Raw genomic sequence first — 12891 nt, forward strand, 5'->3', positions numbered from 1 at the left:
GTAATCCACAAAAAAGGGAAAAAATGCGATGATCGGATTGCAGTTATCCCACGCAAAATAGAAAAAGGAGAAAAACAATCGGTCTCACCAACTCCGGTGCATAAATCCAGTCAGCCGACTGCAAAGGCTTCCTTGACGCGTCCTCTTCTTGGTAACGCGCTGGTCTCCCACACCGTACAAGCGGCGTTTCATTTATATAAAGTCCGTTTCCTCCGTAGGGATACTTTCTCTCTATTTACCCCTTACGAGAAACAGTTTACTACACTTTCAGCTGCAGCACTGAGTACTGGCGCCACACATTCAAAAATCTCCCACACGCTTGCTACTTTCTTCAGACCGCCCCCATCATTTAGCGCGCTCCCCTATATAAGTTTGGGTGCGCGGTGATAGGCGTATCGGCCGACAGTGTCCCCATACAAATCACCCATATCCATACCATCATACACAGTGGAAATAAAGCATGATAAATACATATAAATAAGTACAGTAAGTACTATCAGTCACACTGATATTATATGAGACCTACAGACATATATGTAATAAATAATACTTAATTTTAAGTAATGGCACCTAAACTAATGTGGCAGTGTCACAAGCTTTGGCTATCTAACCATGTTTTGGTTAACCTCCCAGTTGTAATTTTTTTTAATAAATTACATATTTGCTGGACCCGCACTCGATTTTTGTCAACACCATCAGACACATAGAAATGTCTATAAAATTATTTTTTGAATAACTTACCACAAATAGTTTGACTTATCAGTATCAGTTTGTTTTTTTTATCTTGTTTGTCACACTGTCCTGATGTAGCCCTGAATTAGTCATCAAGGGTACCCTCAATGCCTACTATATCAACTAGTTGGATGTTAATGAGAAATGAAGAAATGCCAAATGCCTTGGCCTTAACACTGCCCTTCCCTTTACTCTCAGCTGTCTTTCTGTTCTGACTCAGACCTCATCATTTAACATTAGGTCAAAAATTAAACTAGGCTCCTTTCCAAATTGGAGTAAAAAGGCCTGGTGGCTGCTCTACTTACTGTAATGTTGATATTGCATGGGAACATAGGCTGCCTCTGAGACAGCTGCCCAATGTTGTGTGACAAAATGGGCAGACATAAACCTTTGTAGTGGACGAATATTTCTTATACTTCATCAATGACTTTAACAATAACAGCAGTAGCTTTGGTTAAAAATGTGTCAGCCAAATGTAATGTAATGGAATACAAAAACAACTTGTTACGGTGAAATCTGTGTGACAGAGACAAGATAAAAAACAAAACTGCCTTGCATCCACTGTATGAGATTCATCACAACTCTACTGACTACTAAGAGTTGTGGTGTACATTTTGGAAAGTTACTATAGTACAGGGTTGAGTACTAGGTTGGCCATTTGACCAGGGAGATCATCTAAACAGGATTTGGGATTGGTCCTTTGGACAGAGAAAAGAAAGGTCTCTGACTCAAATTCTAATATAATCAGGTTTTATTTACTTAAATTACAAAACACGTACAGTGTACATTCGGTGGCTTAAGGCATTCACAAGTCATCTTAGTGGAATTCCACTGGTTACTGATCTTCTGACAGGCTGGCTAAGCAAGGGAATAAGTGCTCCCATCTTTGACTGTTTAGGTTCAAATTGAATTATAATACCTTAAACTACATTAATAAAATATTGTCAAGAAAAAAAATGTTATCAGGTATCAATTCCTCTACAATGGACATGACTCCCATGATGGACTCAGCTATTTGCATCCCTATTGAACATACAGTGCCTAACAGACTGACTGAATGGCAACATGCTGATTCCCACTTAGTAAGGAGGAGGGTGGAGGCTCACAGAGTCATTAGCCACATGTCAGTAAAACATCAAACCAAAACTGAACAAATAACAGAGCTTCATTTCAAAAAATATATTGGAGATCTTTTCATACGAGGACACAGACGTGCAGTAGATCAGCCCTGATCACTGGCCACAGAGCAGCATAAAAAGAAAGAGCATCTCACTTTGATCAGGAAATGGAGACCCCATCTCTGCACAATGACCTATTCAAACTAGGTCATCTTACAGAATTGAAGTGGTTCATAAAATGCCTCTGTCTGCTCAGATTGAGAAGATATATCGAGGATCATTCAGGACAAAGTGAAATGGATGTAGGGGTAATGGAATGTTGTTTTGTACTCTACCTTGCATGCAAGTCTGGTCAGTTTGATACACAGATGTAAAGTGATCTTCCTTGATTTGTCTTTCAGGAGTGCCAAGCATATGATCTCAGCCTGCATGGTACTCTGTTGTAAAATGGTCACTTGAATTTAATTACTCAAGAAAAGCATGTTGAGTTCAGTCATAAAAAATCAGATAATGCTATTACGGTGGACATATAGTGGTAGTTTAACCAAATCAGCAACAATCAAGTATGACAGACAGAAATCTGACTTTCTACTGGTTCTAGTGTTGAAATAGGGAGGAACGATTCTGTGAAACACCATTTACCATCAGACCTCAGAATCACTTTGGCAAAAGAAAAACAGACTGCTTGTTAATGCAGAAGATAAAGCAACACAGATTATCCAAGGAGCCTTATATCTATAGTAAGCTGTTTGGCAAGCTTTTCTCAGATGGGCAGGACGGGAGCTGATAGCCACCAGAGCAGGTTGAAGTGCAGGGGGGGAGAGCAGGGAGCCCTCTGCTGGCGGGAGTAGAGCATCACATCTTTGAGGCGGCTGCCACTGCAGATGCCCCACCTTGGGTGTACACCCGCACCCCAGCCTAAAACAAAGAAGGACAGTCAGACAGGACAAAACCACAGAGAAGGGGGTAACAACTGACTGTATTGTGGTTCCGTCAGTGATTCTACACTGGGCTTGGCTAGCAAAAAACACTGACCTACCTGCATAATACCACATGCCTCACTTTTTAAACATTTTTTAAAGCCAACACAAAAAAAAAACATTTTAAGGTGTGTTGTCATAGGCAGGTCATATTTTTTTCCTTTGATGCTACCTGGTCTGTGTTGAAGTGAGAGACAAACTGACCTGTTGTTCCCACTAGCAAACAGGGACAATATAAAACAGCTTTTACAGCCAGATCCATCTCTACAATGCATTGGCTAACAAGCTAGCTAACGTTTCTCAGTCTGATTAAAGTTTGCTGGTTTCCGACAATGCTCTACGATGCCTTTTTGCTGCAAATACAATGTGGATTTAACCTCTCCTTTTACCTCCTTGGACTCGGCATTGTGTTTGTCTAGCAGAGCCTGAACCCGGTTCCCGTAGTCAGAGTGGACGGCCATCAAATTCTGGACCTGAAGAGGAAACACCGATGTAGCATTAGCAGACTGTATGGCCAAGTAAGGAAATTGGTGGTGATGATGGGTAAGAGCAGAGTGGTGAGGAAGACCAACCATGCGCTTCTGAATGAAGAGCTGCGCTCCCTTCAGTGCTCCGGCCATGTTCTCACACAGACGCTGCCGCTCTGGCCCGCTCAGGACTTCGGTGTAGAAGGCGCGCACCTTAAAGAGCATGGACAGCAAACCACAGAGCATAATAATCAGATTCTATGCTCCGGTCAGATACTATTCACTTGGACATCAAACTATAAAATAACTTTCACACTCATACACAGTAACACCTTTTACCAGTCAGGGAGCAAGAGAAATGCACATGCAAACCTCTTTTCCACACAAAGACACACCTATACAACCAGAGAGGTTCCGCGTAGCTGGCAGGCATACCTGAGTAACGTTGTCGTCATCAGCACTGTTGTAGCGAGCCACGTCGGCGGACACCTGAAACTTGGACTCCATGAAGCGGGGTTGGGTCTCTGGGGCACTGAAGCTGTTGGGGTAGTAGTTAGGGGCTCCAGCTGCAAACATCCAATACACACAGGGGTAAATCACTACTGCTCTCCACTCTCACCTCTTACATCTGACAACTAAAGTAAAATGCCTTTTTCCCCAAATAGAAATTCCAGAGTTTTTCTAATTATTTATACTTTTTTTTCTTCAAGACCTCTACTTTCTTAATTTCTGTTGTGATGTTCACCTTTGACCTGTGAGCAAAATTTCCAGGCGTTAGCAAACACTTCTCCCAAATTTCCAGACTTTCCAAGTCTAGAAAAAGCAATTCATGAGTCTATATTTTTCCAGTCTTTCCACACCGGTGCAAGCAACCTGAGCAGATGTAAACCCTCATAGCTCTGAAGCTGACTGACAAGCATGTCATCTCAGGAAGAACTATTGCCTGGTTCAGCCAGCTGGTTGTTAGTTAATGCTCTGGGACCGCATTGTAATCCAATTAGTGCAAAATTGACAAAGATGACAAAGATTCAACAACCCCCACATGGATGAGGTGCTCACCCTGGTTGTCGCCCATGCACATGGGGCCGTCCCTCTGGTAGTTGGCCACGCGGGCCTTAAAAGGGCAGTTGATGGGCAGCTGCAGGTAGTTGGCACCCAGACGGTGCCTGTGTGTGTCTGGGTAGGAGAACAGCCGGCCCTGAAAAACCAGAGACGTTTGTCAAACACACGACACGACGGTAGGAAATGAGCACATGACTTGCTAGCTAGCTCCTTGCTGTGTTAGCACAGATAAAGCAACACATTAATCAACATTTAGATTGTTTTAAGACTTTTATGAACTTTTATGTAAGCAAGTATAGCATGCAAAATGTAATTTCTCTGTCTTTTGTCTGTCTCTGCGTGCGTGCGAGAGAGATTTTGTGTGTGTGTGTGTGTGTGTGACAGTAGCTATTCCGTTTTTTTCAGCATATTGGATTTTCTTGCCTTTTTCTACATTTACAGACAGTGTTTGCTTTAATTACAAGATAAAGACAAGATGATTACAAGATTCAAAGTGTAGGGCTGTGAATTTGTTTGTTGATTCTTTTCAAGTTTTTATCCTGAGACTGTGACCTAAACTTAGCACAATTAATGATCACAAAGTACAATGACTATAAATGTTAAATAAATAACACAAAAGGTCCATTAACATCTCCACATCTATTCATCTTGGATTGTTTGCAAGTCTCTGACCTGCAGCATTTTGTCTGGGCTGGGCTCAATGCCTGGAGGCATGTTGCTGGGATCAAAGGCCAACTGCTCCACCTCTGCAAAGTAGTTGACCGGGTTTCTGTTGAGGACCAGCTTCCCTACAGGGATCAGTGGGTAATCCTTGTGGGACCAGACCTGGAGATAAAAAGACAGGGAGAAAATACAGTTAGGACCTTTCATAAAGAAATTAGTAAATAAAAAAAACACCAAAACAAACAATTGTCTCTGTAAAAGCATTGGAATATTGTGCCATCTAGTAGAGAAACTGTGGTATAGCCTCTGGCTCAACGACAACAGAACCAGCTTATGTAACAATGACTATAATGAAGTTGGAGAACGCACCTTGGTCAGGTCGAATGGGTTGAATGGGAACTTCTCCGCCTGCTCAAACGTCATGACCTGGATGTAGAAGGTCCAGGACGGGAAGTTCCCAGTGGCGATGGCATTGTAGAGATCTCTGATGGCATAGTCGGGATCAGTGGCTGCAAGTCTGTTTGCCTCTGCTGGATCTAAGTTTTTGATGCCCTGGTCCACCTAAAAGACAAAGACTCTTGTGTTACAGAGAAACTATGAGCTGTCCCGACAAATAAAAAGAAAACAATGTTATTCCTGTTACCTTGAAGTGGAACTTGCAGTAGACTGGGTAGCCTTCGGCATTGACCAGTTTGAAGGTGTGTGAGCCATAGCCATTCATATGTCGATAGCCATCAGGAAGACCACGGTCACTGAACAGGAATGACACCTTTCGGGAGGGATTCATAATAATTATAATAAAACCACTGATGGCAATAATCTTCAAAAAAAAAGAAAAAAAAATATCAGCAAAATCCCCAAAGAATCGGTTTGAAAGACAAAGCTCCCTTTTCATCTGGCTACATTTTCTCTTCTGGTACGAGATGTGACACATCTAGGAAAACGTCCTACACTAGAGCAGCACCTGATGGAGGGACTCGGGCCGCAGGCTCCAGAAGTCCCACACCATGTCCGGGTCTTTCAGATGGGTCTGGGGGTTGCGCTTCTGGGAGTGGATAAAGGAGGGGAACTGTAGACACACAGCAGAACAGAAGGTTCAATTCAAGCCAGACACGTCAACAGCCTGTAAGCTACTCTAAAAACACAAAAACAAAACAAAAAATACAGTATGTCTCACTAACCAGAAGAGCATCCCTGATGAAAAAGATGGGCGTGTTATTTCCAGTCAAGTCCCAGTTGCCCTCATCCGTGTAGAACTTGACGGCAAAGCCACGTGGGTCTCTCACTGTGTCTGCAGATCCTGATTCTCCAGCTGAAACATGGGCACATTTAAGGTTAACACAAGGAGGCAAAAAACACTGGCATCTCTCCTCATTTCTTCAACTCTCTCTTTAACATAGTCATCCTTTAGTAACTCTTAGATAAACGTGGCTCGGACACGTGAATCAGTTCATGTTGAGACAATGTCAACAACCTGCTTTGAGGCAAGGGTCAGAGTCTGTTCATAACCCGAGATATTTGGTGGACAAAGGCAAAACAGTGTACACCAGATACATCTCTCAATGAAGAAGATTAAATAAAGCATTTCCAAATAGTCATGTTCAAACTGTTTTTTTTTATTTATTTTTTTTATTCTGTAATCATTTTCATGCAGCAGAGTAAGATACTAGCAATCTTGACTAGCAGCTGTTTAACGGTACTGCTGGACAGCTAGGCCTACTTTATCATCATAAACTTTAGTAACAACATCTAAGAAAGACAAAACACATATCAGTCCCCTTAATATGCATACATGTGGATGATTTGATATCGCTGATGTAACACTCCACAGATACTTTGGAGGTGCATCAAGCTGAAACATACGCTTAAATGTATCAAAGATATGAAAAGATGAAGCAAAATCAGCAGTGACAGTGAGTGACTCCACACAGACAAAGGCTTTCTCTGCTATACAACTCCCCAAAAGCATGACCAGCACCATGATTTAAAGGACTTTCAATAATTGAATGGTAATTAGCTTAGTTTCAATGCTTCTGAGATTAATGCAAATCATAAAACAATGTTTTAAATCACAACTGCTGCTATTTTAAAAAGGCATCACTCAGATGATTATGCTCATAGCATCACACCCACACACAAAATCCAAGCAGATAGAGCAAACACAGCCTGGCAGACAATTACATATATCAGTTAAACATTACAAAAAAGAGGGGGGGGAAACCTCATTGATGGAGGGAGACTTTTGAGGGAATTTCATAAGGTGGTCACCTGGGTGACACAAAAAGCTGTCTAGTTTGACATTAGACTTCGGGTTGTGCTGAAAAATAAAAATGCCTAATGCTTACACACTAAGACTTTTCCTTGCAGAAAAGAAGGCATGTTCAGGTCATGGTCAACACATTGCATTGCATTTTTTTTTTTTTTTTCTGTAATAATTTTCATGCAGCAGGGTAAGATACTACCAATCTTGACTAGCAGCTGTTTAACAGTACTGCTGCACAGCCAGGCCTACTTTATCATCATAAACTTTAGTAACAAAATCTAAACACATATCGGTCCCCTTAATATGCATACATGCGGATGATTTGATATCTCTGAACTAACACTCCACCGTCTAACAGATGCTTGGAGGTGCATCAAGCTGAAACATATGCTTAAATGTATCAAAGACATGAAGCAAAATAGACTTCAGGTTGTGCTGAAAAATGAACATGCCTAATGCTTACACTAAGACTTTTCCTTGCAGAAAAGGAGGCAGGTCATGGTCAACAGATCAGCACTGGGGCAGCCGTAGCCTACTGGTTAGCGCTTCGAACTTGTAACCGGAGGGTTGCCGGTTCTGACACCGACCAGTAGGAACGGCTGAAGTGCCCTTGAGCAAGGCACCTAACCCCTCACTGCTCCCCGAGCACCGCTGTTGTAGCAGGCAGCTCACTGCGCCGGGATTAGTGTGTGCTTCACCTCACTGTGTGCTTCACTGTGTGCATAGTGTATTTCACGGATTGGGATAAATGCAGAGTCCAAATTTCCCTCACAAAGTCAAAGTCAGCTTTATTGTCAATTTCTTCACATGTTCCAGACATACAAAGAGATCGAAATTACGTTTCTCACTATCCCACGGTGAAGACTAGACATATTTTACCAATTTAGGTCCACAGACAAACATAACATTCAAGTAAACAAAAAAGTAAGTAAATAAGAGGGCACATATAATAATGAAAAAATAAGAGCAGCAAAATTTGGTTGAAATTGTGCATGGACTGTCAATAAAATACTAGTGCAAAGTCAGGCCAATAAAAGGCTTGGGTAGTTCTGTTTGACCTAAGTAAGAAAGAAAGTGGCATAGTGGTGCAAGTTATGTAAGAGCAGCAGAAGTGTTGTGTTTTCAGGACAACAACACCAAGTTGTAAAGTGTAGTGTACAAGTGTGCAAGTGGAGTAGTGCAGGTGGCCATTTTGGGTCCAATGTCCAGGATGTTATGTAGCTGAGGGTGGAGGGGGGGAGGGAGGGAGAGAGTTCAGCATCCTTACAGATTGGTGTATGAAGCTGTTGGTGAGTCTGGTAGTCTTGGGGCGCAGGCTTCTGTACCTCTTCCCAGAGGGCAGTAGATCAAACAGATTGTGGCGGGGTGACTTGCATCACTCATAATTTTGGTTGCCTTCTTGGGTGAGGTGGGTGGTGTAAATGTCCTTCAGGGGGGGAGTGAAGCACCAATAATCCTTCCAGCTGTGTTCACTATGCGCTGCAGGGCTTTCCTGTTGTATTCAGTGCAGCTTCCGCCCCACACAGAGATACAGCTGGAGAGGATGCTCTCAATGGTGCCTCGGTAGAATGTGGTCATGATGGCTGGTGGAGCACTTGCTTTCGCCTGAGTTTCACTTAGGAAGTACAGGCGGCGCTGAGCTCTCTTCACCAGTGATGCAGTGTTGGTGGTCCAGGAGAGGTCTTCACTGATGTGCACCCCAGGAGTTTGGTGCTGCTCGCTCTCTCCACCACAGCACCGTCCGATGGTCAGTGGCAGGTGTTGGGTGTGACCACTCCGAAGTCAACAACAATCTCTTTGGTCTTGCTGACGTTCAGCAGGAGGTTGTTGTCCCTGCACCACGTGGTCAGATGGTGACCTCCAACCTGTATTGAGTCTCGCCGCCCTTAGTGATGAGACCCACCAGAGTTGTGTCGTCAGCAAATTTCACTATGTGATTGTTGCTGTAGGTTGCAGTGCAGTCATCGTCAGCAGGGTGAAGAGCAGCGGACTGAGCACGCAGCCTTGGGGGCCCCTGTGCTCAGTGTGATGCTGCTTGAGGTATTGTTGCCAACCGCATTACTACTTGGGGCCTCTGACAGAGGAAGTCCAGTAGCCAGTTGCAGAGGTAGGTACTGAGTCCCAGTTTGTCAAGTTTGCAGAGGAGTTGTTGTGGTATTATGGTGTTGAATGCAGAACTGAAGTCTATAAACAGCAATCTCACATATGAGTCTCTTTTTTCCAGGTGGGTGAGGGCTGGGTGGAGGGCAGAGCAGATTGCATCCTCTGTAGACCGCTTGGCTCGGTATGCAAACTGGAAGGGGTCCAGGGTGGGGGGGAGAATGGCTTTGATATGCGACATGACAAGCCACTCAAAGCACTTCATGATGATGGGTGTCCAGTGCCACAGGGCGGTAGTCATTGAAGCAGGATGGAGCAGTTTTCTTCGCACAGGTATGATGGTGGCAGCTTTGAAACATGATGGGGCGATGGCTTGCTTCAGGGAAGTGTTAAAGATGTCTGTGAAGACATCCTTAAGCTCCCCGCGCAGTCCTTCAGCGCCACGACCTGGGATGTTGTCTGGACCTGTTGCCTTACGGGTGTTGATAGCAGCAAGTGTCCTCTTCACGCTGTCGGCAGAGAGGCACAGGGGCTGCTCATGTAGAGGGGATGGGTCTTCTGTGGGCAGGTGCTGTTTTGTGCTTCAAAGCGAGCAAAGAAGCGGTTCAGGTTGTTGAGCAGAGGGATGGAAGTCCAATTGTAGTCTGGGGGCCTGAATGCCCTGCCATAGGCTTTGTGCGTTCCTGCTGTCTTTGAAGGGGTGGTTATCTTGTGAGTGTATTCCTTTTTTTGCCCCTTGATGCCACGTTGTAGTGTTTTCATGCCACCAGGTCTCTGGCCCTCAGGATGTTATGGCTCCTCTTGATGTGGAAAATCAACATGCTGGTCTGTATACTCCATGTCTTTTGTTGTAAGTGGCTGCCTGCTTACAGTTTTGAGATCAAGCATGGTTAAAATCTCCAGTGAAGATGGTGATGGTCTGAAACCAATGTGGGGAGGGGGGGTGGCTTTGTATGCCCCTGGGTGTGCCAGGTCTGTTGTTCACTTGACAGCCTGGTACAGTTCACAGCATGGTTAAAATCTCCAGTGAAGATGGTGAAACCGCCTGACAGCCTGGATCAAAAGAGTATATATACTTACTTATACATACATTGCATTAAATGGCTCTTAGGAAATCAAAAGTTGGCTTGGTTACAAAAAAGGTGGGGCATTATCATGCCAGCCATCTGCCATGACCGGGTCTGTTGGCACCAAACAATTCTCCTACCATGCAGCCAGTGTCTTTATACATAGCCCACTATTCCTGATCAAAAGAAAACAGTAGTTCTCTCACCCCTCAATCGGGGAATAGCTACACTTATCGACAGCTGAAACACACTCTTGGTGTGGGGGTTGTTCTGTCTGGACGCTTTTAAAGCCATCACTCTTGTTTATGCCAAGAGAACATATATACACAGAGGCTTACATCGTAATATCTTGCCAGAGAAATATACACAAAGAGGAATCACACATTAGGATATGTCTGAGGAAGATGCACAACAAATTGGACCTGTGGACCAAGAGGACCTGTGAATACCACTCCACAGAAACTGCTCCCTTACCGACAGTGGAGAAACGGATGGCTATTGGTGTGGTCTTGCCCACATGCTCAAACACGTTGGCCTTGCAGTAGCAACTGATGTCATGGGTCACTTCAAAGTAACCAAATGCTCCTATGGAGAAAATAACAGTTTCAGATGACTAAATATTGGGTAAAAAGCATTTTATTTTCAAGCTAACCAGCCTTCTGTATTGTAGCAGGGTGGTATGAAGGGATATCAAGTCTAGAACAGCCTTGGCTTTGTTAGGCATCACATGAGTCACTGAACTAAATACTAAGATCAGATTTCAGGCCCCTCAAACAACAGGCTGCCAAATGTGTTATTTCACTACATTAATAGGCCAAAGGGGCTAACCACTTGCTGCTATCTGACTCAGATAACTCTTACCAGCTCCTTTAGCATGCACCACTCTCTCCGGAATGCGCTCCCGGTCAAAATGGGCCATCTCATCGGTGAACACCACATCTTGAACCAACAGGGGTCCACGCTGGCCTGCTGTCAGTCCATTTAGCTTGTCTCCAATTGGCACACCTGCCCCTGTGGTCAACACATCTGGTCTCTGAGGAAGATATTGTCAAACCAGATGTGATACATGTTAAGGACTACTAAAGCCAAACCTCATCGGACTTAATCTCAATTGTTGTTATGTTAAGTCATAGTTCTTACCAGGGGAATACACAAATGTACAATTTTAAATATCACAATGACACAAAACGATTTATTTTATATATACAGTTATTAGTCCTTAGCTCACTATGCAGCATAGCTTCCTCAGTTACATAGGTTAACTGTTAACCCTTTTGCGAAGGCTTTCTGTCTAGCCTAATTACATAACCTTCAACCTTAAATGTTACTGCTGAATACCTCTGCCAGTCGCAATTGTTAGGGGTTAAAGTTCAAAAATCAGTTACGAGACAGATCAGATTTGGTACACATATTTATCTAAGGAAAAAGAAGCGAGGTTTCCCAAACAACCGTATTATACACTATGCAGATAGAACAGATCTTTGCCGGAGGAATAACAAAAATGACATGCAAATATTTTTCATAGAAAATTGAGTCCTGCTTCCATGTAAGTTGACATGTGTAAGTTGAAATGACAAATATGTGATTAGAACGTTTTTGAAAAAAGGTTCTATAACATGACTCAACAATTACCCTCAGGGACATTTCTGCCATTAAACAATTTTAAGAACACTGAAACTATAGAACGTTCGCATAGAATTCTAGAAGGAGCCAGGAAAATAATTCACTCTCTGGGGAACGGCATTGTCTTAAAGAATTCACTCCTCAACAGGTTAAAATCCAATATCACCAACTTCACCGCGCATAGGTGCCCATTATCTGTTTCCAGATAAGGTTATTGACGTTACCACTCTAGGCAGCCAGCCAAAAACAAAAAGCTGCGCTGAGAGTCTGTCAACTACGTTTAGCTAATGTTGATGCTACCCCAGAACCCAAATCCGACTTTGATTTTGTGCAAGGTATCCAACAATCACATAACGTTATAGACATACAAATAATTGTATCACACAGCGTCGACAGATGTAAACTCCAATTCGTGCGTAAAGGCCTATGACCTATTACCCCATTTCCTCAAATACCCTGCACGGAGGAGGCACTAGCAACGTTAGCTAGCTGGCTAGGCTGAGCTGAATTGTAAGTTTATGTTGCAATACAAACCTGAGTCCCCCGATTCTGCTTCCATAGTTTCATTTGATCGGTTGTTTTCTCCCTGTTGTCTGCCATCTTCCTCTTACGATATGCACAGTTCGAGAATGACAACTACAGAGGCAAGTCTATCTCTTGACGGCGTTTCTGTATTCTGTAGCTGTACTTAAGCACTACTCAGGGACCACCCCCTCCTTCTACCCCGACTCCCATTGGCTGCTTGGACGTGGAGTTAACCTACTTCTGGAGTCATGGAAAAAAAATGCAAGTTCATACAATGACCGTTCCACCAGG

General features: G+C 43.5%; 1 protein-coding gene across 1 annotated transcript; it reads right to left on the minus strand.

Moving 5' to 3' along the window:
* Window positions 1-1465: 1465 nt before the first annotated feature.
* Window positions 1466-12779, minus strand: cat (catalase). The gene is made up of 13 exons (XM_048257035.1): window positions 12610-12779; window positions 11314-11485; window positions 10927-11037; window positions 6204-6334; window positions 5987-6091; window positions 5666-5791; window positions 5392-5583; window positions 5032-5184; window positions 4357-4495; window positions 3733-3863; window positions 3403-3510; window positions 3220-3303; window positions 1466-2768 (listed from the first exon to the last, which is right to left on the minus strand). The coding sequence occupies exons 1-13, from the start codon at window positions 12673-12675 to the stop codon at window positions 2706-2708; spliced, it is 1581 nt and encodes a 526-aa protein (XP_048112992.1). The 5' UTR covers window positions 12676-12779; the 3' UTR covers window positions 1466-2705.
* Window positions 12780-12891: the final 112 nt, after the last annotated feature.

This window comes from Alosa alosa, chromosome 11 (assembly GCF_017589495.1).
Source record: "Alosa alosa isolate M-15738 ecotype Scorff River chromosome 11, AALO_Geno_1.1, whole genome shotgun sequence".
NCBI classification, from domain to species: Eukaryota; Metazoa; Chordata; class Actinopteri; order Clupeiformes; family Clupeidae; genus Alosa; species Alosa alosa.